Here is a 27,039-nt window from a genome sequence, read left to right as displayed (position 1 = left end):
ATCCTTCTGTTTATTTATATAGTGAGCTCCTCTGTTGGTGGTTTAGACCAGCCGCAGGTGAGACTATAAAATCACATGCTGTTGCGTTGGGTTTTTTGTACTTGGTTATGGGCATGTTGTATGTGTGCACTGTGGATACTAAAGTCAAACAATAAAAGACATTGAGTTGCCTCTGAGGAGTGACATTTCCAGCATAGCTGTGCTGGACAATAAGGCGACATTGAGTGACTGCTTAAGGTTAGCAAAAACAAGTGCATACCTTCTTTACATGTAACAAATAAGCTAATGCTAACCTAGCTGTTGTTGAATGCATTCCTTACATTGCCATGAACTCTGCTGTGTCTCTGTATGCTTTAATGGACTTGATTGTGTGGCTGTGCTTACTCTCTTCATATCCATATCTGTGCATATCTTTGACCAAAGTGTCTGACCAAAGTAGCTGTTACAGTAGTTTGCAGCTAATGCTATGCTGTCAGTTTTCCTACAGGCCTCATTTTGTAATTATTTTTTGCTTTCATCTGCACAGACTCATTAAATAATTCTCTTTCAGTTACTAAAGTCACTGGCTAGCTTCATCTTCAGCTGCCCTGGTTTCCTAGCTCCAGATAAGGAAGCTAACTTCAAGTTGGGTTCAATCAGGTCGACATTCGGGAAATGCACCCATGTCAGCAATGGAAATAAAAGGTACGTGAATGACGCACTGCACTTCTCAAAGAAGCCTAAATAGTCAACAAATGTTTGAGAAATGCCGATTGTTTTTGTTCAGCATGTGGTGGAGAATCAAACTAGGTTTTCATCACTAGTACACTTTTCGATGCAGTGTTGGTCCATGAAGTCATCATAGCCCATGAAGAAGTCATTAATAGAATCAAGAGTTACTGGTTTATGGATCTTACTTATAATATCTTTCCGTGGGTACCTTTTATATAGTACACATTAATCTACACATGCTCTTACTGCCTGTTGGCCAAAAGAAGACTCATAAATGGATTTTTTAGCCCAAGATAAAGAGGTGAGGCTTCATAGCACAACATACCTGCACTATCTTTAAGTGTTTAATTTATATTTAAATTAAACTATAAAATGTTAGCCATCTCATCTTCTAACAATACCTCCATGAAACTGTATTTGCAACACAAAGGTTTGAGGGACTGGTCCTAATTATAGGGCAACTCTTGTAACTCCACTTTGTCAGTCAACTTAAAAATTACAATCTAAACCAAGCGTAAACAATAATTTCTGGGTTTGTACTGAAGCACTTCATAAGGTATTATTATTATATTTAAAGCTGCCATGGCAAAAGGACAGGGCCTTTACTAAATGCATGGGTTCTTGTGAAAAGCTGATGTTTGTGGTGAATGAAGTTCTGGTTATGAAGTCTGCCATAGAGGTTAATTTTCATTACATATCTGTTTATGCATTGGCCTTGCTTTGGCTCTGATTGGGAACCTTGGCTGCATAACTCAGCAATGATTATGGAGTTTATACTGTGAAATCAAGTCAACTGTCTGCATCAATTTCATTTATTGAATTGCAAAAGCTACATATTACAGCTTTGCATGGTGAGGTAAGTATTGATTTCATGTAAATTTTTAACACCAACTTCAATGTGACTTAACCCTGTTTTGATAAAAGCTTTAATAGTATGTCTTGTAAAAAAACATTACTTTGTTGAGTTGTAATCTGTTAGGATCAGTGATGGGGAAATCTCAACCTTCAGACTGTTGAGAATTCATAGTCCGACTACTAGAAATATAATCTTTGCAGTACTTTACACAGTCCATGTAGAATTCAAAGCTTCATCTTGTTTGTGTTATTTTATTTTTATTTATTTAATTTAATGATTGTGAAATGAGAATTGCTCTCTTTTCCAAAGAAGGAAAACCAGTCCGTATTGACTAACTAAAGAATTTGCAAGTATTGAAAAATATTTTGAGAAAAGGATTTGAAAATAAGTGTACAGAAAACATGGTAACGTTTTATCCAGATTAATTTAAATGAATAATCATATCGGTGTTGCAGGTTTTCCTTTTGGCTTTTGAAAAACATTCATTTCTTTTTACATTATTATATTAGGAGAATACCAGTGCGTATATTCTGCATATGCTTGATTTCCTTTAAGATGTTTTAAGTCTGTGTATTTGTCACATTCAGTGGCGCCACAGCCAAGAGCTGTGTCATCTGAATCTCATTCTTCACCGCAGAAACGCTACAGTGTGTTTGTCACGTTGTCAAGTGCAAAATAATTTCCGTAGTATATCTGTCTTTAAAATGTATTTTTGACTGATTTTCCAAAATATAATATGAAGCCAACTATTTGTATTCTTGTTGTTTAGAAGAAACAACACCTATACAAAAAAAAAAAAAAGATTTATTATGCCACCTTAAACGTAACCGCGTCGAAGGGCCACTGGAAGAATTGGTCTTTAAACCAATAAAAGCAATTTTCAAACATAATTGAGAACACGTTTCAATACATATGCATGAAAAAAAGAATGTTCCATACGACCGGCTCATATGCTCATGTAATTGATTGAGGGGATGACCCGTTATGTTAAATGTTATTTGAGAACCATCAAAACGCGCAAAATTGCAAATTGCCCAGCTTGTATCTGAATTAATACCCCATTCATCATCATTATGAGTTGATAAGTTAATTTAACCATTTCATTCTGTCTTAATGAGCTATAGTTGAATTAATGTCCTGTAATATATGAAAGTAACATTTGAACAGAGGCAATGATTTGAGACAAACAGAGCAGCGACTACTTCAGAAGCATAATGGTGACATAAATCTCATCAGGCTGCTGTTCCTTGTTACTCGTTTTCTTGAATCGTTTAAAAATATTTTAGCAGCGTATGTAAGTTCCTAACACGACGAGGGTTTTGGGTGCGAGTCCTACTTTGTTGGCAGGGCTGCATGAGTTTTGATTGATTTACTTTTGAATGTAACAGCTGGTATGCCAGTTGTAAATACGGCGTCACATTCAAATATAAAGGACAATATGTTTTAGGAGATGTTGGGTTGTAATCGCACAGTTGTCGAATTGAAGAGTTACAGTGGGTTTAGTTACAATGTTTCGTAGCCCTCGGTGGTTTCACTCGGCTGCCAGTCCTTCGTCGGGCGCTGAATAAGTGCATTTGGCCATAGGGGTCTGCGCTGTTCCACCTTAAATGCGTTTTGGCCCCGCTTGCTCCCTGTAGTTTAGGTTTTTTGTCCTCCCGCAGCAGCTGTCACCCTGCATTACTCGCAGTCAGCTAAATGAAACATTATTCTAAACATATGCATCGTAATCAGTCCGGTCACACTTACAAGAACACGCGTTAATAAGGCAATCAATCACTCTGGAACAAGCAAGTTGTTCTGTAACAGCTCATAAACAGTGTGTAATGAAGAATTGGAGGTTAGCATGACACGGCGCTGATCAGATAATCAATGTCAAAGATGCGATGAATGTCAGTAAATGCAGTTTTCATGTCGTTTCTATAAAATCTTCAATTTACAACAAGCAGTTCAATTACCCTGAAAATACAGTCAATTAAATAAGGGTGATTGGACAGTAGGGGCAGGATCATCGATCTTTGCATTTCTATCTCGCTGGTGGACATTTAATTTGGTTTTTCTATTAGCACCGAAATAAAGAAAATATAAAATATATTAAACAACCCAAAGATTTATTTTCTTGTCAAAAACCATTCGGCAAAGGTGACAGACAGTCCTCTGCATATGATGGATTCTTTTTTCAGTCTTGAACATTGGATACAAAACTAATCGTGTTATTGTGGGCAGTGTTTTTCTGGCCTCTGACTTTTCCTTTTTACACCTCGATCTATCTCGGAGCCTTTGTTGTATGGGTTGCAGCCCTCGCTTTAGTAAAGAGCAAGGAAACACGGTGATATATCACGCCCATATTTGCTGCCCTAATCCTATTTCTTTAATGGGGACGTTCAAAAAAGCAACTTATCTTAAAATCCCTCGGGGACATTCTGGTGTAGGCTATATTTTAACCAAGAGCAATTAACGACAGTATCAGCTTGTATCATTTAGAGGTAATGTAAAAATAATGGTAAATTATAGGGCCGGAATGACCCGTGATGGCAGGCCTCATATTCCCTGTAGCTTTTCACGTATTTTTAATTAATGTTGGACTGGGTTTTCATAGAAATGGTGTCACTGCATCTAAATAAGCCTAAGATGTCTTAGGTAGGGTCATAATAAATGCATATAAAAATTAAATATAGGTAAATGTAGTAGGCTAAATTAGTTTGCTTGTACATGTGATCATTAATGTAAAGAAGCGGAAGTGTTTTTTAAATTTATTTTCCAAGAACAAACACGATCAATAAATAACATGATTTACATTTCATATTGCACATGTTTTCAAGTTAAAATATTTAAATTCATACAGTCATTGATACTTTTAAATACAGAGATATAGCGTTATAACAGAGACCCTGGGGACAAAGGCCAATACTATTTTCATCATTTTAATTTCAGTGTTCGTTTACCAGCCCTTTAAAGCCTCGTTTGAGTAGAACATAAACAAACGTGTTCCTATTTTATAATTCCGTCGCATTTTAGCACGACAATAGGTACATGTCGTTAATTTGAACTTCTGGTGAGTTTGCAGGCCAATTTGCAGACTACAGGTCATGGTCCTATTGGCGTGTACCTCCAGTGTTTTAACAAAAACAAACATTCAGCAAGTCACACAAAATAAATAAAAAAAAGGTGTTTAAAAATAGCCTACCATACACATTTCCTGAAGCTTTTTTTCCAGGGCGATCAATATTTCAGTTTTCAGGTATGAGTAGGACTATCAGTGATATTTGCAAAATATTTCACGATTTACAGTTCACATGTTTTATAATTAACATATTGGTCATGTCCCAACAGGAACGAATAAAATAGCACATAGCCATTTTTACAGGCGCAGACAGATTTTTAAAGCCAGGCTATTTTGTCTGAACTTCCGTCTTGCTCAGTCCCATCATTATGTGTGTGTGTGCGCTAAGAAGTCCTATAGGGATTACATACCTAAGAAAATACTGGATTTGAAATAACGAGGCTCAGCAATGTAAATACAGGATAGGTGATGAATCAAGGTGTTCCCTGTAATCAGAAAACCAATTTCAGGTGCGCATCATAAGCTACTTTTAGGTAATATTTTGAAGCCCCCATCTTTCAAATATTATCGTTATACAGTGCATTCTGTGTACCAGGACTGTCGCTTTGTTCCAGGTCTTTTGTATGTCTAATGACTTCCCTCCGCGGGTTGTTAGCACTTGACAGCGGGTCTCAAAACGAGGAACTTTCTTCCAGTCATGTATTCAAAGGAGCTCCATCTAGGTACATGACTGGCAATTTTTGTCATGATCCTCTCATTATTAACATAGAAATTGACACCAAAGACGCGGTGCAAAATTATATGCAGCTTCTAGCTGATTAGGGGTGTCCCCATAGAGCAGAGGCTGGGTGCTGGAGATGCTATTGCTGCCAAAATCTTAGTCCATTAGGCCTAGTGAAGAAGGATATGCTGCTGGGCACAAAAGCAGGACCTTGTACTGTCTAAATTTGGATAGCATAATTAGCTCACGTTTGTATTTTTTTTAAACCTAAATGGTGAAGATAGCCAAGCTGAATTTGCCACGTTTGACGCAGAAATGCGAAATGTGATAGAATTTGAGTGTTGCCGTTTGCGGGGAGTTGTACTGATAAATTAATTGGAAACGACACCAACGACGCAAGCATTGGGACAGAATGACTGCGGGGTCTGTTAGGTTTCTGTTTTTCAAATATGCATGTTAATCCAGGACAGCCCATAAATATGGTCAACTGGCACAACACAAGGGCACGAGCCTTTTTAGAAAAGTTTCTCTTAAGCTGCAAAATGTCCAGTGCTCAACTATTCGTGTCTTTTTTAGGTAAAAAACGTTTTTGGACTTGAATCAGACTAGTAGAAATTAATCCTCGTGTGTGTTTACAGTGCTGCCTAAGAGAGGAATGCTTTACCCAGGTGTGATATGCTATTTAAAACGAGCCTGTTCCCTGTAAAGTGGGACTAGAGCAAAAAAGGGACCGGTCGTGACTGCGTCATGAGTTATCTGTTAAGTGAAGTTTCTTCTCGTTGATCTGGCGACGGGACTGAGGTTTTGCTGAGAACAGCGGCAGAATACGGCAAAAATCCACTCTCGGATCTTTGCCCCGAGGCTGTGCAGGTAAAGTCAGCGCTGGAGCTCCTGGAGCCCAGAGCGCTCGCCGCCTGGCTGCTGTGGCAGCTGAGACACGAACAAGGCCCGGAGGCTGACGGAGCGCTGACCGCCGCCGCCGCCGCCGCGGCCGCCGCCGCCGCCGACGCCGCTGCGGAAGTGTTCAGGCCTGCGGGTGACTGGTAGAGTCCCGGGTGCCTGAAGCTGCACAGCAGCTCGGGCCGTGAGTAGGGATGGGACAGTGCACGGAAGGTATCGAGGGGGCGTATGGACGTGGCGAAAGGCGACGAGGCGGCACCGGAGGCGGCGGCGGCCGCCGCTGCTGCCGTGACGCCGACGTGCGGGTAGTAATGTAGAGGCATGTGCGAGTGGAAAGGGTAAGGTAGACTTCCTGTAGCGGCCGCGTGCGTCATCATGTAAGTGTAGAAGCTGGGGTCTGCTGGATGGGGCCAGGACATCGCCAAACGCTGCCTTTTATCCTTCATCCGCCTGTTCTGGAACCAGACCTGCACACAGAGTCAACACAAGGCCCATATTGAAGCTGCCATGTTGTTTCCCCGCTCTAAATTTAGACCTCTGAGGAGTGGGGCTGAGCGTCTGCTCTGAAGAGACACTGATGCCTGCACTGTTTTAGAGAGAATTATTTTTGAAAAATGTAAATATATATATATATATATTTTGCAACCTGTAGTAATAAGTGTTACAGTCTCCTTAAATACGCTACTTAAAATTATTAATTTTGAGTGTGAAAAAATAAAGCGTGAAATTAATGCTACACACAACGTGATTTCAGTTTGATTCGAAAAAAAAATCAAAACGATATTTTGTCAGCAAGTTAAAATCGAAACATTAACCTTCACAAATAGAACTAAAATTGTGACCCAGCTAAACAGAATTGTAATTAATATTTTTTACGCATTAATCATTGCTGTCTCTGCTCAAACACATGCACCCCGTAACACGTGTGGACAGGAATAATGAAGATTAATCTGCAGCCTACCTTAATTGTAGTTTCGGGCAGATTTAGTGCTGCGGCTAATTCACATCTTCTCGGTCTCGAAACATAATTTTCCCTGTAAAACTCCTTTTCCAGTCTCCCGATTTGTTCTCTGGTGAAAGCAGTCCGGTACCTTCTGACCTGGTCGCTGTTGGAATTGTTTGATCCCCCCGTTGAATTTCCGTTCATGCCCGGGAGGGAGTTTGAACTTGTGTTGGAAGATCCAGAATTACTGTCTGAAAAACCTAAATAAACGGAGGAAACAATGCAATTAAATTAAAGAAACAAGACAATGTTATTGACGGTATATTCTTCTAGGGAGCCGCAATAAATTCGACACAATGTAACGCCTATAGTAAAACTACATCGTGAATACTAAATGTTTAACAGTCAAATATTTTTTAAATATTTTCGTAAAATATTTATTATTTTGTTATAATTAAAATTAACCACAAAATGATGCAATTACGACAATTAAAGATAAAAAGAACAATACTGCTGATACTACTACAATATCAATAGTAATAATAATAATTACATCCTAAATACCCAAACAATAAACTCATAAATATGAATTAAAATGAAGTCTTACCTTTATTGTTTTCCTTGTGCTGGCTCGGTGAGCGATGCGCCGGGCACCCCACCTCCACATCACTGTTTATATCGGATTCTTGCGAAACTTCGGAGTAAAGGCTCATTTTCTTTCTGCTTTCTGAAGACGAAATCTCTGTCGAAGAGCTGTTTTCGCTGTTGTGATGTGTCCCGAAAAGGCTGTCAATTTCAAATTTGCCTTTCGTCGGGATGTCCCCAAGATTTCCATGAAGAGAAGCCGAAGTTATTCTCGGGCTTAGCCTTCCGCTGTGCTGCGAGTTTTCCAGGGCCTCCAGGACCGAATTTCCAGGTGTGTCTGCGATCCTCTTCCCCGCGACGGGACTGTGCAGACCTCTCTCCATCAGTATCATCTCTTTTCTTATCCTCTCCATCATTAAGCCGTGCAGGACGAAAAAAAAAACCAGGGGGGGCTGGAGCACCAATGGCTTGTGTTGGAGCTAAATCCGCATGCAACTCAGCAACTGTCTCTAAATAACAGTCTAAAGCTTTTTATAAGCAAGACGCAAAAAAATGAAAGGATCTGAATGCGGTCGACGAGCGGCTGCTCAGAATGAGCCGTGCATCCTCCCCACAGCAGCAAAATGTCATTCATCAAAAGTGGTAGCTGTTCGTTGTTAAAATGCTCGGCTGACGTTGCTCCAATGATCATTTATTGTAACAGGTTTATAAGCAAATAAATAGGAGAGGGCTGTCACTTGATGATGGAGGCGGCCTTCGGTCAGACGAATAATATCCAAGTGGAGAGGAAGAGAGGAGTGAGGAGCGAGGTGCGTGTCCCTGGGTTGATCTGAGTCTGTTTTAGATTGCTCCTGGGTTTGGCCTCTTGGGTGAAATTGACAGTCTGATTAATAAAATGAGCGCTGCAACATTTCCCTCTTCATTTAGGAATATTATTATGCTTTGATTCTCTATTGTTTCCCTCCTCTCTCTCCCTCTCTCTCTCTCGCCCGCCCCCTCTCTCTAATCGTTCTTTTATTTGTTCCCTCTTATTTCTTTTTATTTTTTTGCCGTTTCTGCGCGTTAATCACCAGGCTTTGTGCAGTGCATGGATTGGCGTGGTGATAAATAAAAGTAGTTTTGTGTTATTTTAGACAACCCTGCTATTCATTTAGTGCAGCTCACGTCCTTTTCTTCTGTTTTTTGCCTTTTTTTGCTCTAGGTGGTGCGTTATCCGTCAGAGACATATTTTGATGTGGTGATAATACAGGCATTATTACACGTTTTCTCACATCTACACACGGTCCTGTTACACAGGTCTGTGCAGAAAGCATATTTGTATGAATAGTCTTCTTTTCAAGTAAATATGTAATTCGTCCTAAATTTAAAAGTCGTAGCTGTGGGAATTTAAAACGCCACTTAGTTGTTGTTGTTTCTTTGCATTTTTCGTTTGATTTCTTATTAGTTATGGCTTTAAATGTAAATGGATTGATTAGATTTAGAAGCACATAAGTGTTTTTAAGTTTGGATTAGGCTGTTTAAGTCATTTCCATTAGTCTTTGTGTAACACTCAATTCTCTCATATTTATAGGACACAACTGGCACATGTGCATGTATGCATCATATTACCGTTTAAATGGTATTCCATGCGTGCAGACATAAAACCCATGCATGGACTGATTTCTGCATGTGAAATGACGTGAAGGGGAACAGTCAGATTTTCCTCTGCGTCCTCTGGCGCCCCCTGCTGGTTCTAATATTAATTGAAATCACAGCGATTACGTTATGAATCTGAAAGGCAAGTTATCTGATGTCAAGTGTTTTAATGAGGACCGTGTGCAAATAAAACACTGCTACTGGGGAGTTCGGAGTTCCTGTTGAGTCAATATGCCATGAAACAAAGCACGTTCTGTTTTTGCTGTTCTAACGTGCTTTGCTGACCAAAGCCTCAACCCTGTTGGCCACGAGCGGCTTCGGACGTTATCACGCCATTCAATGGTCATTATCAGTGGTTATCAGCCCATACGTATGGGCCGGTAGGTGCCCATCTACCTGCTGGCAGCGGTGAATAGGTGCGGTAGATCGTTGTCAATGATCCGTAAGGTTGATCACGGCTCGGATGATTTAACCAGCAGAGTCAGTAGGGGCGCTGTTGAGCGGTTGTTGTTCCGACGGGAGGATCGAAGTTTTTGATTTTGATTTATTAGCGAGCATAACTTAGCAAGTAGCTAGCGGTATTGTGTTAGCTAACTGTAACCTGAACCCCCCACCCGTTATCCAGCCCTAACCCTAACCACAATAACCTCTAAAGCTGCTTAACATAGCAACTTAGCTAGCTGTTAGCTGTTCGCGAGGAGGCAGAGCAGACACCTACTGGCCCATTCGAATGCGCTGATAAGTTCTGATCAGCCCATTCGTAATGGCTGATAACATCCGAAGCGGGTGTGGCCACTGACCTACAGGATATTTTGCTGCACATAAACCTAGAAGTATAAATTTCCGAACCCTGTTTGTTCTGGAGCTAGTTGTATTACAATTCATTCCACTATAGTCATTTGTTTAAATGTGCTCTTATGTAAACTGATGTTCTAATCTCACGTTTTACTGCTTGCACGATAACACCAATTAATACAATTTCACCGAATTAAGTTAAATCCACTTGTCATTTATTTTGCAAACACAATGTTTTCTTTTGTTTTTGAATAAAAAAAACCCCATATACTCCAGTAAGGAACTGGTATCCATTCTTTTCTCTCTAAGTGCTTTGGGAATTTCCATCTAATTTAATTAGGTAATTTGCATACATGTACTGGATTAATTATGCAACTGATGAATCTTGATGAATATTTTTCTGGATAGAATTTCATGGAGGCGTATATTGCAATATCAAGTGTATATTTGAATTATACAAACTGGGGAGTGTATTTTTACCTTGATCCACCTTGATGGTAGATAAATTGAATTTTGTGTTCTTGCCCATTTTTGATCTTATATTTTTACCTGTAACTGTCCTTTTGAAGTTAATTAAATACAATTTAAAGGCATATAAAATGGACATATTGCAATAATACAGTTTATACAGTTGCTGATCTCCACTGCTTGAGCATTGGGGTCATGCTTTGTGTATGTTGGCTCACCATGACGCCATCATGAATTCACTGGACTCTTGAGCGCAGACATTGTTGGTGTTTCAAGTTAAACCTCTCACACATAATCTGAAGCTCCACTTTGACTCTTTCTTTTCTGCATTATATGTAAAGAAAATGTGTCGTGTGGGTAACTTGAATGGCTCTTAAACTATTTTACAGAGGATGATTCATGTCACAAGTGCATGTGTTACCAGCCGAGGTTTCTTCTGATGACAAAGGCAGTATAGTGACCTCTAACTATACATTATAGGATCATTTAGAGTTTTATTCATATCAGGCTTAATGACACTACGGAGTGTTTCAATGGTTACAAGCATTCTGCATTTAGATAATGGTAAAAACAAAACAGAGTTTGAATATGAAAGTAAGCTAAAAAGTAGTGGCCAATGATTTTATCACATGTTTTTCTGTGGTAAATTGAACTGTAATGGAAAATGCACACGGTTACTATGACTGACAAAAAAACAGTCAATGTTCAATACAACAGAACCAGTAGTTTTTGTCTATCTTTGTGTTGTGACTCACCAGACACAGAAAAGTGTTATCAACCACATTTGAACATGACATACAGCTTTAAATGACAGGATGAAGGTCAGATTAAACAAAGTTCAATAAATTGAATAGATTCTGAATCTTTGTGGTAAAACTTTATTTATTGGTCAAGTCCAAATGAATTTAACCTCATTTCCATGTGGCTGAGAAAAGTCAGTCTGTACAAAATACAGAAAGAAAACAATGAGTTACAGAAGCTGATGTTATAAAAATGACACACAATGAACTACGTGAGAAAATAGAGGTTCCCTGAGTTTAAACAGAGGTGAGGAGTTGGACTGGTTTAGATGCGTGTCTATCAAAACAAATGGCATGCAAAGCTTTGGTGTCGCCTTTATGCTGCTTTAACTTGCAAGTTCATTTGAAATGTTGGACTGGTGGTGAGATTTCCTCAACTCAGTTTTGTTGGCCTGAATCTTCCTCTAGTGGTACTTAGGTGAATTGCATGGTTTCAGAGTGAGACGCCCTCACGCCCTGTTGCATAAATAAACATTCATAATAAGAATGTACTAAATCAAGCTTTTCATTTAAAATTTTCATCAGTGATCCAGGCCATATTTTAACAAATTAGGAGATATCATGACAAATATTCCTTGTGTACTTATTTACACGTGTGTGTGTCTTTTTTAATGCATTTTATGATTATTGTCTCATGTCTCATCATTTGTTCTGTTAATAATTACCAGGTAAATCCCATGCCATGTATAGTTCTAGTGAGTTTGACTGCATGCTCTGCAGCCTGCATGAATATTGGCCATAATTTACTCATTTTTAAACCTAATGCTCTAATCTGTGAGGGGACAGAATTCTCAAGGACAATGTAAAAACAAATGATTCATTCAAATGTAAACTGGTATAAGAGCATTGTCTACCGTGTTTATAGACGAAGTATCTGATCCCAATGTCAAACCTGTAAAGAGCAAAAGTAAAAGTTAAATGTATTGTGAAAACTTGTCTAAGAGGGCCATCTAGCGGCGACTCTGCGACAATGCAGGCAGCCGAACGGCACAACACATCTGCGGCACTGATGTTTGAAAATCTCTCTCTCTCTCTCTCTCTCGCTGTCTCTCTCTCTCTGTCTCTCTCTCCCCATCACGCACACGAGTTGCATCACATTATTGCACCGTTAGGCAAGATTCACGAACATGCAAGTAGTTTTAATGCTCACTTTGAGATATTGTACTGGAGAAGCAAATTGCTCGAATGAAAATAATCACATAAATGTTGATCAAAATCACGTTGGGGGAGGAAAAGTCGATTAGTACAAACCTTTTTTCCCTTTATAACTCTGCAACCATCTCACGTTTCTGTAAACTCTTGACTTTAAACTACTACTACTACTAAACTACTTAACTTTATTCCCATCTTGAAGACACATTCTTCTTATGTAGTTTAAGTAGCTATCTTGTGTTAATTTGTGCTGTCTTTGATGGTAAATGAGTAAAAACTCACCTTTTATAAGGGAGAATGCGCAGAGTAACAGCGAGATAAATCAGATCACTCTAAAGAAAGGACACAATTAGAAATAAGCAAATTTAAGCAGTTTAAAATAAATACACATTCTTTTAAGCTAAAGAAAAAAAATGTATGTCATTTTATCGTTGTAGGTCATGTGTCTTTTATATTGCGAAATGTGATCTTGGGGATAATCCTTTCTGCTCACGTTCATGAAAACTCTGCTGCCTTAAGAGAAATTAAATTATGCATCCTCACGTGGCTATTGCGCACTTTTCCTGACAATAAAAACAATAAATCTGACACATGGTGTGTTTACATGAAGGATTTGCTCTGACCTAGTTTAATAAGATGTTCCTAGCACCCATTATGTGAATACGCTACAATTACTTTATTCTAATTACTTCTCTAATATTTTGTCCCATGTTTAATTAAACGACCGGTTTGTAGACGACCCTAAAGCCAAATTAACAAGTTGAGCCTTTAATACTAGTCTGGTTTCACCTTGCACCTTGAGCTCACTTTAATTTGTTTTGGAACAAAATTCCCCCAAAACAATATTTAATCACAAAATTAGCTCCTAAGTAAAATGGACGTTTGGGCTTTATGAACAAAAACATTTCTTTTATTCGAGCCATTTCCGTATTTTGGTTTTGTATTGTGTTGAGTTTTGTATTTGGGGAAATGCAGACTTAAAGTTTTCCTGTATAGCACAACGTCGTCTGTCCCATAATTAGAACATTGGAACACGTTTCCCGTTTTAAGTCATTTATTGCCCCTCGTCCTTCGTGTTTAAGGTGTCAGGGGCCAAATTGAGGAGATTCAGTCTGGTTGTTTCCCAGACGCATTGAAGGAAGCCATCCGCCGTCTATTGTCCTTGGTAATAAACTTGCTGTCTCCCTCGTTCAAGTTCTCTGGGCTCAGAAATGTTGCCTTTCCGAGTGTTAAAACCTCCGAGTTTTCAGTCAGTGGAAGCCAGGGCTTGTTTCACACAGGATGCGGGCTCACGTCATATAGTCTGGCCTTATTGTGACAGGTTACTTTGGAGCACATTAGTCTGGTTAACAGGAAATCTAAAATTATTTTGCTGGGAGAAAATGATTACAAACTCTTGAATGCAACAAAGAAACGCCAACAAGAGAACAGCCCTTCAGTCAGATCACAGGTTTAACGTAACATTTTAATTTTAAATAATATATCTGTTATTTTCTTAAATCTGCGAAATCCATTTTCAAGTTGTATCTCTTTTTAAAATATAACTAAATTCTAAAATGTACGAATAGCCACTGCAATTCTTGAGTTCTCCTGATAGTTTTATACGTGTGTATCCTTTTGTAAACTGAATTAATTTGAGTCTGTACAGGGAAAACGAAAGCAGAGACTCTTTTACCTTTTTGTTGTCTAATATTATCCGTTTAAATTTACCTTTGTTAAGAGATGCGTTTTGATCTATTATTTCAAACCTAGCATCTGTTTTCGCTGTTTATACATATTCTGTAGCTCTATTTCCTGTTTTTTGATCCGTTACCTCGCTGGTGCAAGCGAACTTTTTTTATCGTTGTCACTTGCAACTCACACACTTGAAACTTTTGTAAAACCATATTCGTGTTGCTTAATTTTCTTAGTGGATTTGTCTTCTTTTCCTTATAATAAAATCAGGTCAGTTATGCGAGTATCTCCCGTGTAAAATACATGGTTACAAGTAGAAGTCTGCATTCAAACTGCTGCTCGAATGTTCAGCACATCCCTGAAGTATTAAACTATGAACTTTATTATGCAGAATTCACGTTTCAGAATAACGTGTAATTACTGTTGCGTTAGTCAGTTCACATTAGTGGTGTTGCCGATCATCTTTTGTCATTTGAATTGTAATTGAAACATTGAATCATATTTTGTAGCCCACTGCTGTGGTTTATGCATTTATGCTATGAACTTCACAAAGCGTGGTCAGATTTCTCACATTTGCCTCTAAAATGTAATGACGTCTAAATATGATTACAAAACAAAAATGGTGAAAATCTTCAAAATCTTTGTGTGCTACAGTAAACGATAATTACATTATTTTTTACCAGTCTTTCTTTAATTATTAAAAGAACACATTTATTGCTCAGCAATGAGCTTCAGTAACGACTCAAACTGCTGAAGTGCAGAATTTAGCTGATGCCAGTGAAAAGAGCAGTAGTGCGTGAGTGGAGAGGTCATATATGAACTGGTGCTGCCACCTGTCGGGACACATCCATAACAACAAGATCGACTGTTTAACAATTGTTTAATTCTAGAAAGCTCTTGTGGCATAAACCTCAAATTTGTCTGATTTGAATCCCAGCTTGTATCATTATAGTTTGGTAAATTTGTGCCTTACATCTCTTGACCGTGACAAAAAGTGCGTTGTATTTGTCATATACTGCAGACCTGGTGGTAAACTCTTCAGTGTAAATGTGTTGTGAAAAATTATATATTTTTAATCAAATTACAGGGCGACATTATACTTTGGGGAAGAACACCCTTAAAAACGACGTGTTTCTGGTATTATCAAAGTGTTTGTATAGATTAATATTCACATATTTGTCCTATAGCATGTGTATTCCTTTTAGAATAGGGCCAACTGAGAGTATTTGGTGACGTAATGTACGTGCTCTTTGATTGTAAAATACAACTTGTCATTTTTATGTCACTATATATGAGCGTCGTAATATTGTAAATACTTTATTTTACTGGTTCTAGAAATGCACGGTCATAATGGCGAGCTGCGTGCTTTTACTCAGAAATAACGTCTGAAGCTTATGTTCTTTTTCCTCAATCCGGAAAATAATAGTTTCCTTTTATAGACACTAAGTGCACTATAGTAGCTTTAGTTTATTGCACACACTGCCTTGAGTTTAAAGGATCAGAGCTCAACAGCTGGTTCACGCAGGATTAAAAAATTTAATACTAAATATTTCAATCTGAAACGTAAAGCCAGTTATGGTCATTCTCATCAGAGAAAGAATTTACTCCTGCGGGTGAGAATGTTTCTTAGAAAGAAAATGTGAATTTTACAAACGCGGATGCATTGAAGATGCTTTTAAATGTTCTGCCTATAGCTTTAAGGCCCACAGGAATAAAGGCCACATTGTGACAGAAAGAGGGGGCCCACAAGCAAAGTAACACCTCCGGGGCCACGATGTACTGTAATATAACATAATACAATGGGCCTCCATTGAATGTTGCCAGCGTGGGGACCTTTGCTACTGTAAAACTCTGTTGCACGTGAGAGAGGGGATGATTGACTGACATAAACAGCTTTGTTCACACATATATCGTAACATACATGCTTCAGGAAATGTACTGCTTTGATTTTGAGTCACTGCTAGAAAATAGGGTATATAGTTTCATTACATAACATAATATATATGTAACGCTATGTTGTCTACGTCATCATTATCATTATGGAAGTATTTTATTAAAGCCTTATTCTTACCCTTTTTGCGCGCATTGCCTCGTGTCTCCTGTGGTGCATTTAAGGCCCTTTTATTCAGAAGTCAGACTAAAATATCATCCGTGCTCACGTGCAGACACTGACGCTAACACGAGCCAGGTCTTTGTGACATTGTATATAAATATAGAGGACCAAATGTTTAGAACTGAACTTCACCCCCCACCCGGTACCAAAATATTTCCTCATGGAGTATCTTGCAATGCAGTCAGGGAACCAGGGTGGGGCGGAACAGCATGCTTTGCATATCACGTGACGCCGTATTAACAAATCAACAATTACCTACCCTCTATTCTTCAGGAGTTGCTAAAAGGCTTGCAAGAAGCGTCTGAGGGAAGCTCCATGGAAATGTGTGAGAGGAATCCTTTAAATCCGGGCTATGTTGGTTCTCTGTTGAATTTTGCTCCCCCCGACTCGCTGTATTTCTCCAATTTGCGCGGCAATGGAGCCCACATAGCCGGGCTGCATCAGATTCCTTATAATAGGCGAGAGGTGTGCACGCTCCCGTGGACTTCCTCAAGTTCGTGCACGCCCGGACCGGCAGCGCCGCCGCCACAGAACCGCGCCTTCGGGGGCTACTGTCCGCCGTTCCTGTCCAGCTCCAGCTCCGGCGGCCACGTCAAGCCTCACGCGGAGGAGTCCGCTCGGTGCTTTCAGGACGCGAGCCACAAGACCGAGGAGCCTGGCCGGCAGGATGACGTTTACGGCGGTGACCGCACTTACTCCGACCCCGGCAGCCGGTCTCACGTTTCCACGGCCCAGATTGATGCGGATTCGACGGATCCACTTAATGTAAACGGGACCAAACAGGAGCCGAATCCTCTTCATCCATCATCAAGCCACTCGTGCTCCAGGACTACTTTTGCTGAAGGTCAAGTAGACACACACTGATTTTACTGATTTTTATTATAAACATCTCATACCCAGCGTGTCTTATTATGTCAGTCTTGTTCTGTATCGGTAGTGGTTACTGATACTATTATTCTATGCAGACATTAAGTCGATCTTCTACTGAGCTTGAATACGAGTTAAATGCCTGTGTTTGGTCATTTTAGAGCATCACCCGTAATTGTAGAGGCAACTGAATGTGGTTTGTGTTGATTTTAACCGTATTAACAGGTATCTGCTTCTCAATTTTACTTTAGGCCCAGCAATATTAATCCATACTATATAATCCATATCCATACTATATATATGTATATATAAGATGTGCAAATGTAACATTACGAGCAGGTCAGATGGGAGCAGTTATTCCCCTCTCTTGTTCTTTACTGTTGCTAAAGTTGGTGTTAATTTCAGGTTTAAAACTTGCTTCTGCCTCCCGTCGTTCCAGGTGTCCCATGGTGCTCGTCGCACGTGAAGACCAGGAAGAAGAGGAAGCCTTACTCGAAGCCACAGCTGGCTGAACTTGAGAATGAATTTATGGTCAATGAATTCATAAACAGACAGAAACGAAAGGAGCTGTCTGACAGACTGGACCTGAGCGACCAACAGGTGAAAATATGGTTTCAGAACCGGCGGATGAAGAAGAAGAGACTGATGATGCGAGAACAAGCGTTCCCTACGTACTGATGACCTTTGGACTTGATCGTGACCAGCGGCGCACAGAAATATGTTGCACTTGCGTGTTGCTGCACATGACGAGCCCTTCGGGCTTCCGGCTTTGTCTTGGATTGAAAAGTGTAAAATATGTCCATGCCTGTCATATGTTATTGGCATCATTTTAATCCAATCACATCAAATGTAGCAAAGTAATTATTATTTAAAAAGCAGTGCAGATGTTTTCCCGACAAGAGATTCTACCCAGTTGGACATCTTTAACTTCGAGAATTCGACCTGAGGTGTTGCTCGTCCGTGCGGATGAAGATGAGCCTATTCTTCCTCACAGCAAACGTCCGGCTCATTGGATGTGGCTCTATGCATTTGTTGCTTTGTAGGGTGGCCTGTGCATGTATGGGACACTACGTGTGGAAGCGAGCAGCCAAATTAATGTTTTGGGGCAGTTGAATTTGAAAAGTTGAAAAAAAAATCGGAATACAATATAAATGCATGCATATCTATTAATTGCTGTTTTCGACTGAATGCCTGATTCACCCAGTTTGTAGGAGCTCCGTTAACACGAGCATTGTTGCATTTTGTTGTCGCCGCCTGCTCATTCAAGTTCGTTTTAGGTAGAAGCAAGTGAGTTTGTGGATGTGAAGACCTCGGATGCTGTTAAATCAGAATTATAACTGCATTTCCAGCGGCCAAATTCTCCGTCATGCTTCAAATGCCACTGTACAGTCATTAATATTTTGCATTCGACTGGACTGGACTCATTTTAAAATCATTCCACGAAGCATGTTATTGTAAGATTAAAAAAAAATGTGAAATAGAGCAGCAGTCTGTTTTACGCACGGGCAAGGTTTTGGTTTTCTAATGCGGGCGCTGTTTTAAATAAAGAACCTTTTTAAATGAACTGTGCAAAATGTGAGTAGTCCTGTATTTTCACGCAAGTAGCGAAATTAAACCTCACGTCTAACGTTCAGCTCTAGATTCCGGAATCAGTCGCTCACTAGTGGATCAAAGTGTTCATCTGCAGTGAAGGTCGCATCATGCAACTCAAACTGATTTTTCTTTTAATATTTAGCTTTTCTAACAGCGCACGTGATGCTCAGTACCTGTCGCCACTCCTCACTTTGAAGTGGATGGAAACATTTGTTGCCTTTATGTTTATAATGTAATACTGTCTGACTTTATCGCACCGCCTTACCAACAAATACTACAATACTGCCAACGAAATAATACTGTCAGAATAACTAGAATTTGATCACAATCACCTGCCTACGTCCTTAGTTTTGTGTTCAAACGTTACTGCCAGGTCCAGGTTTCAGCAGCCGTTTTCGCGTCGTGTTCTTGGCCACATGTGCCAATGTGTGTGCTTCTACTACTAAGGCTTCCTCCTTGGCCCACACGCGTAATTCCTCTTCACAGTAAACGCAGAACACAGCAGCGGCTCACACCCACAGGCAAAACCTCCACATGCCACTTGGAGGTTGCTGTGGTTGTGACTAAAAGGCGTCGTTTCGGGGGGTAATCTTTTAATTTCGCTGAGATACAGCATATAAATGTTCAGTGCGACTTGTGCGCACAACTGGTTCCTCGGAGTATCAGACATGACTCGCGTGCGGGTATGATCACATTTATTTAGGTCACTGTTTATTGTTTTGAACACTTAACGGTTATTGTCATGTTATGCTTGGAAATATGCCTGTTTTGAGCTACAGGGTCACGTGTGGTGGGTGAGCTTCTAAAAGCAGAGTGTGTAGCAGGATACACATGGAACCTTTACAGGCTGCTGGCTCTATTATTGGACCCCCATTATTGCGTCCTCATCACTGCGGCCATTGTGTTCCAGTAACACTGCGGTGATACTGAGCGCTCGGCCCCAGCAACGATTCCAATCTGACCTGTAACGGAGATTTATTTGTGACCCTCACACTGTCAGTGGTTCCCAATTCATTTTTTTCTTTTGTAGAATCTTTAGGAAGTTGTTTTTTTTTAATTGTCCCAGACCTGTTCTATTACTGCACGTTATTTTTAGTAACCCACAGTCATCTGCTGCAGGCCTGCGGCGCCCCTTACACTCGGAACCGCGCACGTTTCACCCACTAGTGGATACTCGGACTATTTCGAGCAACTAAACCGAGTTTTCCCTGGGTCTGGCAGACAACTTCTCCCTCGGTATTGTCTTACTTTATTGCTTTATGACCAGACAGCGCCACATATCTCCTCCACCTTCAGATCGTGGGGGCGCCAAAACAAAGTTAAGGTCAAGTTAATGGGCTGTGCGTTTTTAAATCCCACGGTAAAGCTACTTATTTTCTAGCAATGGTCAGCAATGTATAAATAATCTGTATATTTGGTTGAGTAATAAGTTTGATATCATAAACTAGAGACTGACTATGTGCTGTAGCTCCAAACCACTCGTCCATGTAGACAATGGTTTAAATGTTTTTAAATGCAAAGGCAACTTAGAATTAACTACTGTTACTTCAAATATTTATCACAATCTGTATTTATAATTAAAACACTGAATCATACGGATTCTATAATATTATGACGCCGTTAGAGTAAACAATATGCAGGCATTTCAATTCATGTCAGCGTAACGTAAACAGTGACGAGCAACAGGTCGCTTTAACTTTGTCAGTAATAGGAAGGTAATTCAGTCCCGTGTTATGACATAAATACATTGTCTGTGATCGTTCTGCAAATGAATATTAGTTTATTGGAAGCATCCTATTTGTTTAACGTAGTGTATCTTCGTTAACTGCCTGAAGCGTTGCAGACACCCGCTCACAGAACTGGGTTTACCCCCTAACATTAAACGCAGTTCTATTTAGGCTGCTGCCACATTCTGTGTGTGACCTTCAGGTTCGAAGCTGAGCAATCTAGATTTTTTTTTTTTTTTTTAATTTATGTGAAGGCTCAAGTAAATCACAAATAAGTGCTGCATTTCTTGGTGCGTAATTTGGTGGTAAATATTTGGTAATAATTTGTAGATATTAAGTGTTTACAGCAGCTGCTTGTGTTTTTTTACTTAGTTTTGTATAAAAAAAAAAAAATTATACTTACACAAGCAAAATATTTGTTGGGGCTCGGAGATCTCCGTTCACTGACGTTTCCACTCCGTTTTGCAGAAAGAGGCCGAAACGCTGCAGGCACGGCTGCCCTGGTGCAATAAAATCATTTAGCTGCGGTGGCTTGTTGGTGGATGCTTGCTGGACATCACCTAGACCACAGACGGTCAAAGCTAGTTGTTCTGGACTTGGCAATGTTGAATGTGCTCAGTGATTCATGCTCGCAGCTGACTGAGCTTCTGCACCGTGGCATCCAACATCAACCCTTCTGCGTTTGCACTCTCATTCCGCGGACTGTTTGATTTGGATTTTTGCTGCGTTCATCTGCGTTGTCGATTAAGATGTGGCACGAAAGGAACGGACAGAGAGCGACGTTTTCGCCCTTCTCGCGCAAACCGATTTCAAAAGCGACGCACGCACGAGCCTATTTTGCACGTTTTGCAGTAGTTTTGCTAGAATTTATTGCAGTGGTGTAGCGGTCGTTTATTTCTTCTGTGGCGCCTGAGGGTTTTTATTTTTTTGAAACACGCTACAGACCAAGACGACGTATTAATATATTTTCTCTCCCATTTGTTTGTGTGTTGAGCAGCCTCTCAGTCGCCACGGTGCAGGGCGATTACAGCAATGAAGCCTCAAGTCTTTACGCATAAGAACTGGCCTAATGAGTTGTGCGATAATCACGGGCTGAATCACAATTGTGCAGGGTCGCGCTTTAACCCCGCAGCCTCGGTGGCACCGTGGCCTTGGTGCCACTCTCCTTTAAGCGCCTCGTGACATGCGAAGGTCAACTCCAATATTTCCAGCCTAACTGTTGCTACAAACAAAACACGCCTCCCCCAGAAATGTGTGGCAAAATGCAAATTTCTATTAAAGAAATCCTCTGCACTCATTTTATGTCGTTACACGTTCACGTCGGCGCTGCTGCGAGAGTAAATCAAATATTTCAGCTGTGGTTCATTTATTTCTTTTTCTTTTTTTTTTTTCGAGCCACAGGGCAACAAGGCTGGAGAGGAGTTTCCTCTGCAGCCGGGGAACCAATGAATTCTCTCGCATGCGCTCACATGAGTTTCTCCGGACAGTTTTTAATGACTGATATTGATGTATGGTAATTTCTTAGCTGGATCACATGACACAATTACCTCAAGAATCGATCAAGATGTATTGCAGGTCTGCCTACGTTTCCGATTTTTTCTCCCTGGCGGGGTCTCTCCACACGCCTGTGGTGCTATAGATGGACAAAGTTTAACACAGTCAAGCTGCCAATTCCTCTGTTACGGAGAGGAAAAGGGGAGAAGCGCTATGACGGAATACGACGACCGCAGCTGTGCGTCAAATATGTATTTACCGAACTGCACTTATTACGTTTCGACGCCCGATTTCACCTCAGTCTCCTCCTTTTTACCGCAGACTACATCGTGTCAGATTAATTTCCCCTATTCCTCCAACATAACCCAGGTCCAACCTGTTCGAGAAGTCGCTTTCAGGGATTATGGACTGGACCATCACAGCAAATGGCACTACAGAGGCAATTATGCGCCTTACTACTCGGCGGACGAGATAATGCACCGGGACCTGATCCAGTCCTCCGGCACCAGGGCGGATGTGATATTCAAAAACGAACCCCTGTACGGCCACCACGGAGGGACGAGCTCGCCGTGCAGTTTCTTCACCGGCGTCGGCCGGAACGGGGTGCTTCCCCAGGGCTTCGACCAGTTCTTTGACTCTCCCAACTCGGACAAGCCCAACGCGGAGATCCTCAAACAAAAGACAGACTCTGCCGCGCCGGGAGACGCCGTGAATAACAATCAGGCTTTAACCAAACTAGAAGAGCACAAAGCTGAGCCGAGCGGGAGCGTCGACGACGACTCGTCGTCCAACTGCGGCGACAAAACCAGCCAAGAGAGTGAGTATTTTCCGCTTTGCGTCTATTCTAACATGGATGGCTGAGACGTATAGTGTGTGGGCTGCAATGTGTCCAGCATCGTGGCCGTCAGGGCCATATGCAGCTTTATAAGCATGCAAACGCTTTTATATCCCAATAAGATTTGCTTTACGGTTGTAAAGGTATTTACAATGGGAAGCAGTCAAATAAGCATAGTTTAAAGGTTGCTCTGCTAGCACCGTTGCTGTGTGGATGAAGTTCATATGCATTGATGGAGAATTGACGCCAAATGGGCAATTTTAGTCTATTATAACTGCATAGTGTGACGCCAGTAGGAAAAGTACAGGCTATAGTGAGATTGAGTCCAAATGGCAACACACGCTACAGTCGGTGCAGTAAAGGCTCATTTTAATGCAAATTTCTCAGTTGTTTTCTCTCTTCACAATCTGTGTGTGTGTGTGTGTGTGTGTGTGTGTGTGTGCGCGCGCGCGCGAGGGAGAGAGGGAGACAGAGATGGTCTTTGTGCAGAAATAAATAAATAAATGTTTCTGTCAACCCTTTCACTGGAGGCTCAGATCTTCCGTTTTGTGACCCGTTTTCTTCGCTTTTTGTTTTTCTCCGCAGGTTCATCAGCCAAGTCCAGGAAGAAGCGGTGTCCTTACTCCAAATACCAGATCCGAGAACTTGAACGAGAGTTTTTCTTCAACGTGTACATTAACAAAGAGAAGCGGCTCCAGCTGTCCAGGATGTTAAACCTGTCCGATCGGCAGGTGAAGATTTGGTTTCAAAATAGAAGAATGAAGGAGAAAAAGCTGAACCGCGACCGTCTACAATATTTCACTGGCAATCCTTTATTCTGATACCTGAAATAGGAGCGCACACACGCTCTCCTTCTCTCTCACACACTCTCACACACGCCACACACACACACACACACACACACACACACACACTCTCACTCACTCTCTCACACACACACGTACGGGAAGAAAATAGCAGCTACACACACCTTTTAAAGACTGGTTCTCTCAGCTTCTGTTTAAACTGTCTATTTTGCAAAAAATAAAAATAAATACACAACCGAGCTGTCATAATTTAGCCAAAAATCTGCATTTATTTATTCATGTTCATATAATTTCGCGTAATTTGTAAACAAAAAAAAAGCCAAGTGCGATCCGTGCTTCGAATTTGTTTTGGTCAATACGTAGGCTTCTTCCTTGTGCATTGTGCATATATAAGGACGCATGTAATGTACGTTGTGGTGTGAAATAAAGTAGACACGGTACGTGTTGTATGATAGTCATATGAAGACCTGTAAAAATGTGTCATAGGGGGAAACGTTCCAAATCAGGGGAGAGATTTGGCGCTCGCGGGCCTGTACGGTCTCGTTATTTCCTTTCCTTTCAAACACTGGATTGTTTACTAAACCTTGAAGCGTCTAGACAGTATAATAAAAGTAGCTGTAAATGTCTAAATAGGGGGCTATTGGACTTTGGTGTCCCAACCCCCGAATCACAACAGGATCGATTCTTTCTTGCCCGCAGTAGTTTCACTTCAGGCCCATTCATTATGATTTTTTGAGAGTGAATTTAAATCGATGGCAGCGCATCACGCCTATATTTAGTTGGTTTTGACCTTTTGAGACAATTGAAATGCTGCCACACCACTTGGGCGATAAGTGGCGACATTCTTCGCTTTCTGGACATATAAGTCATTGTTCCGTCTTTCATTTGCTTTTCTTGCAAAAGTGATTAAACGTGGCTTTGGCGCATTCAAATGTGCTGCACGCGCCAATTATTTCTCAATATTAGGGATAAAAACCGCATTTTTGTGTTTTATAAAAGGCCAAACGACACGTTTCCGTCTTCTGTTGCTCCACCAGTGCTGTCATCTAAAGGCCACACTGTCTCTCGGCCGTGTGGAATATTGCAAAAAAAAAGGGCAAACTAAAGAAATGTGACAATTTAACTCTCGAATGATTAATAATTAATGTGATATCACAAGATTAGTATCACCCAGTCTGCGCAGCTACAATTTCTCACTCCTTTTGGTCTTTCTAAAAAGGAATTTAAATTAATGTTTATTTCATTTGTGAGATATCACATCTACCGTTATTTCCCTCGAAGGCTATTAGAAAACTGAGGTTTCATTAAGCGTTTAATTGGGTTGCCATCATGTCCTACAGTGAAATCACATTACCAACTGTGTGGGTTATTTCTCTCAGATTCCCCGCGTATCCACATGAGGGCAGACTTGCTGCTTTAGCTTTTAGTGGAAATGCAGAGTTCAGCCAAATTTAACATCCACCCAGCATGAAAATCAGTCAGTGGAGGAATAATCCGCTCGTGCACGGTTTGATTAGATTTTTTTATGTCATTCTAACTCCATTAATTACTCGGAATGCTCTTCTGGTTTCAGTAGATTTTACACAAGCTCATTCTCTTTTGATAAAAATGTTGAAAAAGCGTCTTGTTTTGCATCAAGTTTTTAAATATGTCCTGTTAAGTTACAGATGAGAACACGTGTTAGGCAGATACTGTTATAATACAGCGTAATACTGCAGTTTTTGTATGAAGTCAGTGACGTTTTAATTTGGCGCAGTGTCTGTGCGCCATTCCTCGGACCACAGTTGTTGTCATGTTCAAGTGTTTTTGAAAGGGCAAGGTAAAGAGTAGGAATCAAACTCTGCTTCGTGTCTTTGTCAGTTGAACCTGAAAACGGAGATTTTAATGTTCACAACTGCAGCGGCTGCTGAAATCTGTACAGCCACCAAATGTTCTTACGAGGGCTTTATTTCTATAGATAATAATGAGATTTTTACGTTATAGCATTTTCATTTTTCGTACTATATAAATGTTTTTTTTTTGTTTTAAATGGTCGTTTTACTGTTTTCCACTTTTTTATCTATAGTTTGCTTTTCAGTTTAAACACATTTCACATGTGCATGTTTTTTTTTTAATCAGTGTCCTTGTTTAAATAACGGTACTCTAACCTCTATATAACTGTTATGGTTATCATCCACCTTTATGGTGTTTCATTAGACTAAATCGTATTGGCTCATCATACCTAATACATATTGTGTCATATTAAATATACAATATACTTTGTTTTTATGCGTCACAGGAAACAAATTGTTTTCGCTTGATGCACCAGAAGCGATGTGTCATCAGTTGTTTGAGATAAATGTCATTAAATAAATGTAATACGGTACAGTGGTAAATTACATTTCTAACTCAACGCCATAATCTGAATTGCAGTATTAAACAGGCCTCTGTTTTGCCCTGTGTGAATCCTGTGGTGATGATGATGTGCAAACAACACGTGGTTTATTTACAGCCAACTGTAAATACAGATGATATATACACATTCACCGAGGGACGCTGTATCAGTCATTTACGTTTGTAGCAATTATACCAAAGATAATAATTTCAAGTTTAATTCGCTCTTTTTGGCGCCGTATTTGTTTCTTGCGATATTGTTGAAAATTACTGGTTTTCGCATATGTTTGGACACAAGTTCTTAAGTTTTGTCCCCTGTTTAACAACACAGTCCTGCTCATATTCTGCTTCCTTGTGGCAATCAAATCCATCTCATGCAAGGTCTGATTAGTTTTTTTTTTCTTTTTTTATATCATTCTAACTGCATCCATTACCCAGAATGCTGTTGTGACTTCAGCAGAAGTATCACTAGCCGGAACCCTTGTTAAAATTGTCCGAAAGCATCTGCTTTAATTGCAAATATTCAGCTGTCTGCAGTTTCTGTGCAGATGTGAGACGGACACAAACTGTGGAGCCCTGAGCAAAATCACCCCCAGACTGCGTTCAGTACTTTCCTTTTTATTTTTCACGTAAATATCTGCACAAATGCAAATAACGATATTGTGCTTAATGGTGTGTGCAAACAATAAAGGGCCAATTCCTGTTTGGATTAAGTGCAGAGCTTTGTGAAACATTTGTTTGTGTGAATGGTGCACTCACCTTATGGATTCATTTAATTTAGGCATATTTAAGAACTCGTAAAAGGTTGTTTTCCTAATTCCAGATGAGTTAAGGTTGTTGGAGTATGCAAAAATATAAATGCTCAACAAATAAACAAGATAAAAAGAAACGTTTGGTTTGTAATATGGGACCTTTATTCTTTTTTTGCAT

At 40.2% G+C, this 27,039-nt stretch overlaps 3 protein-coding genes and 1 long non-coding RNA gene across 6 annotated transcripts; 2 read left to right on the top strand and 2 right to left on the bottom strand.

Moving 5' to 3' along the window:
• The first annotated feature begins 87 nt into the window (after positions 1-87).
• hoxd11a (homeobox D11a) lies at positions 88-26,948 on the top strand. Of its 3 annotated transcripts, XM_041068952.2 has the most exons (4): positions 88-237; positions 551-684; positions 22,465-22,912; positions 23,516-26,938. In XM_041068952.2, exons 3-4 carry the CDS (start codon positions 22,570-22,572, stop codon positions 23,749-23,751), a joined length of 579 nt encoding a protein of 192 aa, XP_040924886.1. In that variant the 5' UTR covers positions 88-237; positions 551-684; positions 22,465-22,569; the 3' UTR covers positions 23,752-26,938. The 3 variants fall into 3 exon arrangements, with proteins under 3 accessions (XP_040924886.1, XP_055361011.1, XP_028992321.1); XM_055505036.1 differs by lacking the exons at positions 88-237; positions 551-684 and adding an exon at positions 18,913-20,110; XM_029136488.3 differs by lacking the exons at positions 88-237; positions 551-684 and having other exon boundaries at positions 20,160-22,912; positions 23,516-26,948.
• On the bottom strand, positions 3,577-9,240 carry evx2 (even-skipped homeobox 2). The gene is made up of 3 exons (XM_029136486.3): positions 7,800-9,240; positions 7,211-7,452; positions 3,577-6,716 (listed from the first exon to the last, which is right to left on the bottom strand). The coding sequence occupies exons 1-3, from the start codon at positions 8,191-8,193 to the stop codon at positions 6,102-6,104; spliced, it is 1,251 nt and encodes a 416-aa protein (XP_028992319.1). The 5' UTR covers positions 8,194-9,240; the 3' UTR covers positions 3,577-6,101.
• On the bottom strand, positions 11,538-16,507 carry LOC121201926 (uncharacterized). Its single transcript, XR_005897127.2, has 4 exons — positions 16,373-16,507; positions 12,910-12,959; positions 12,330-12,367; positions 11,538-11,615 (listed from the first exon to the last, which is right to left on the bottom strand). It is a non-coding gene; the product is annotated as an uncharacterized LOC121201926 (long non-coding RNA).
• On the top strand, positions 16,696-18,845 carry hoxd12a (homeobox D12a). The gene is made up of 2 exons (XM_029136491.3): positions 16,696-17,258; positions 17,721-18,845. Exons 1-2 carry the CDS (start codon positions 16,730-16,732, stop codon positions 17,957-17,959), a joined length of 768 nt encoding a protein of 255 aa, XP_028992324.1. The 5' UTR covers positions 16,696-16,729; the 3' UTR covers positions 17,960-18,845.
• Positions 26,949-27,039: the final 91 nt, after the last annotated feature.

This window comes from Betta splendens, chromosome 21 (genome assembly GCF_900634795.4).
Source record: "Betta splendens chromosome 21, fBetSpl5.4, whole genome shotgun sequence".
NCBI lineage: Eukaryota > Metazoa > Chordata > Actinopteri > Anabantiformes > Osphronemidae > Betta > Betta splendens.
This window is presented reverse-complemented; position numbering and strand designations above follow the sequence as displayed.

Excerpts from the sequence above, each read along its gene's own strand:
- evx2 (XM_029136486.3), bottom strand. The coding sequence starts at position 8,193 with ATGATGGAGAGGATAAGAAAAGAGATGATACTGATGGAGAGAGGTCTG. Across the intron at positions 7,453-7,799 it reads GCACAAGGAAAACAATAAAG|GTTTTTCAGACAGTAATTCT; the intron begins GTAAGACTTCAT and ends CCGTTTATTTAG. Across the intron at positions 6,717-7,210 it reads TGCCCGAAACTACAATTAAG|GTCTGGTTCCAGAACAGGCG; the intron begins GTAGGCTGCAGA and ends CTCTGTGTGCAG.
- hoxd12a (XM_029136491.3), top strand. The coding sequence starts at position 16,730 with ATGGAAATGTGTGAGAGGAATCCTTTAAATCCGGGCTATGTTGGTTCT. Across the intron at positions 17,259-17,720 it reads CAGGACTACTTTTGCTGAAG|GTGTCCCATGGTGCTCGTCG; the intron begins GTCAAGTAGACA and ends CCGTCGTTCCAG.
- hoxd11a (XM_029136488.3), top strand. The coding sequence starts at position 22,108 with ATGTATGGTAATTTCTTAGCTGGATCACATGACACAATTACCTCAAGA. Across the intron at positions 22,913-23,515 it reads CGACAAAACCAGCCAAGAGA|GTTCATCAGCCAAGTCCAGG; the intron begins GTGAGTATTTTC and ends TTTTCTCCGCAG.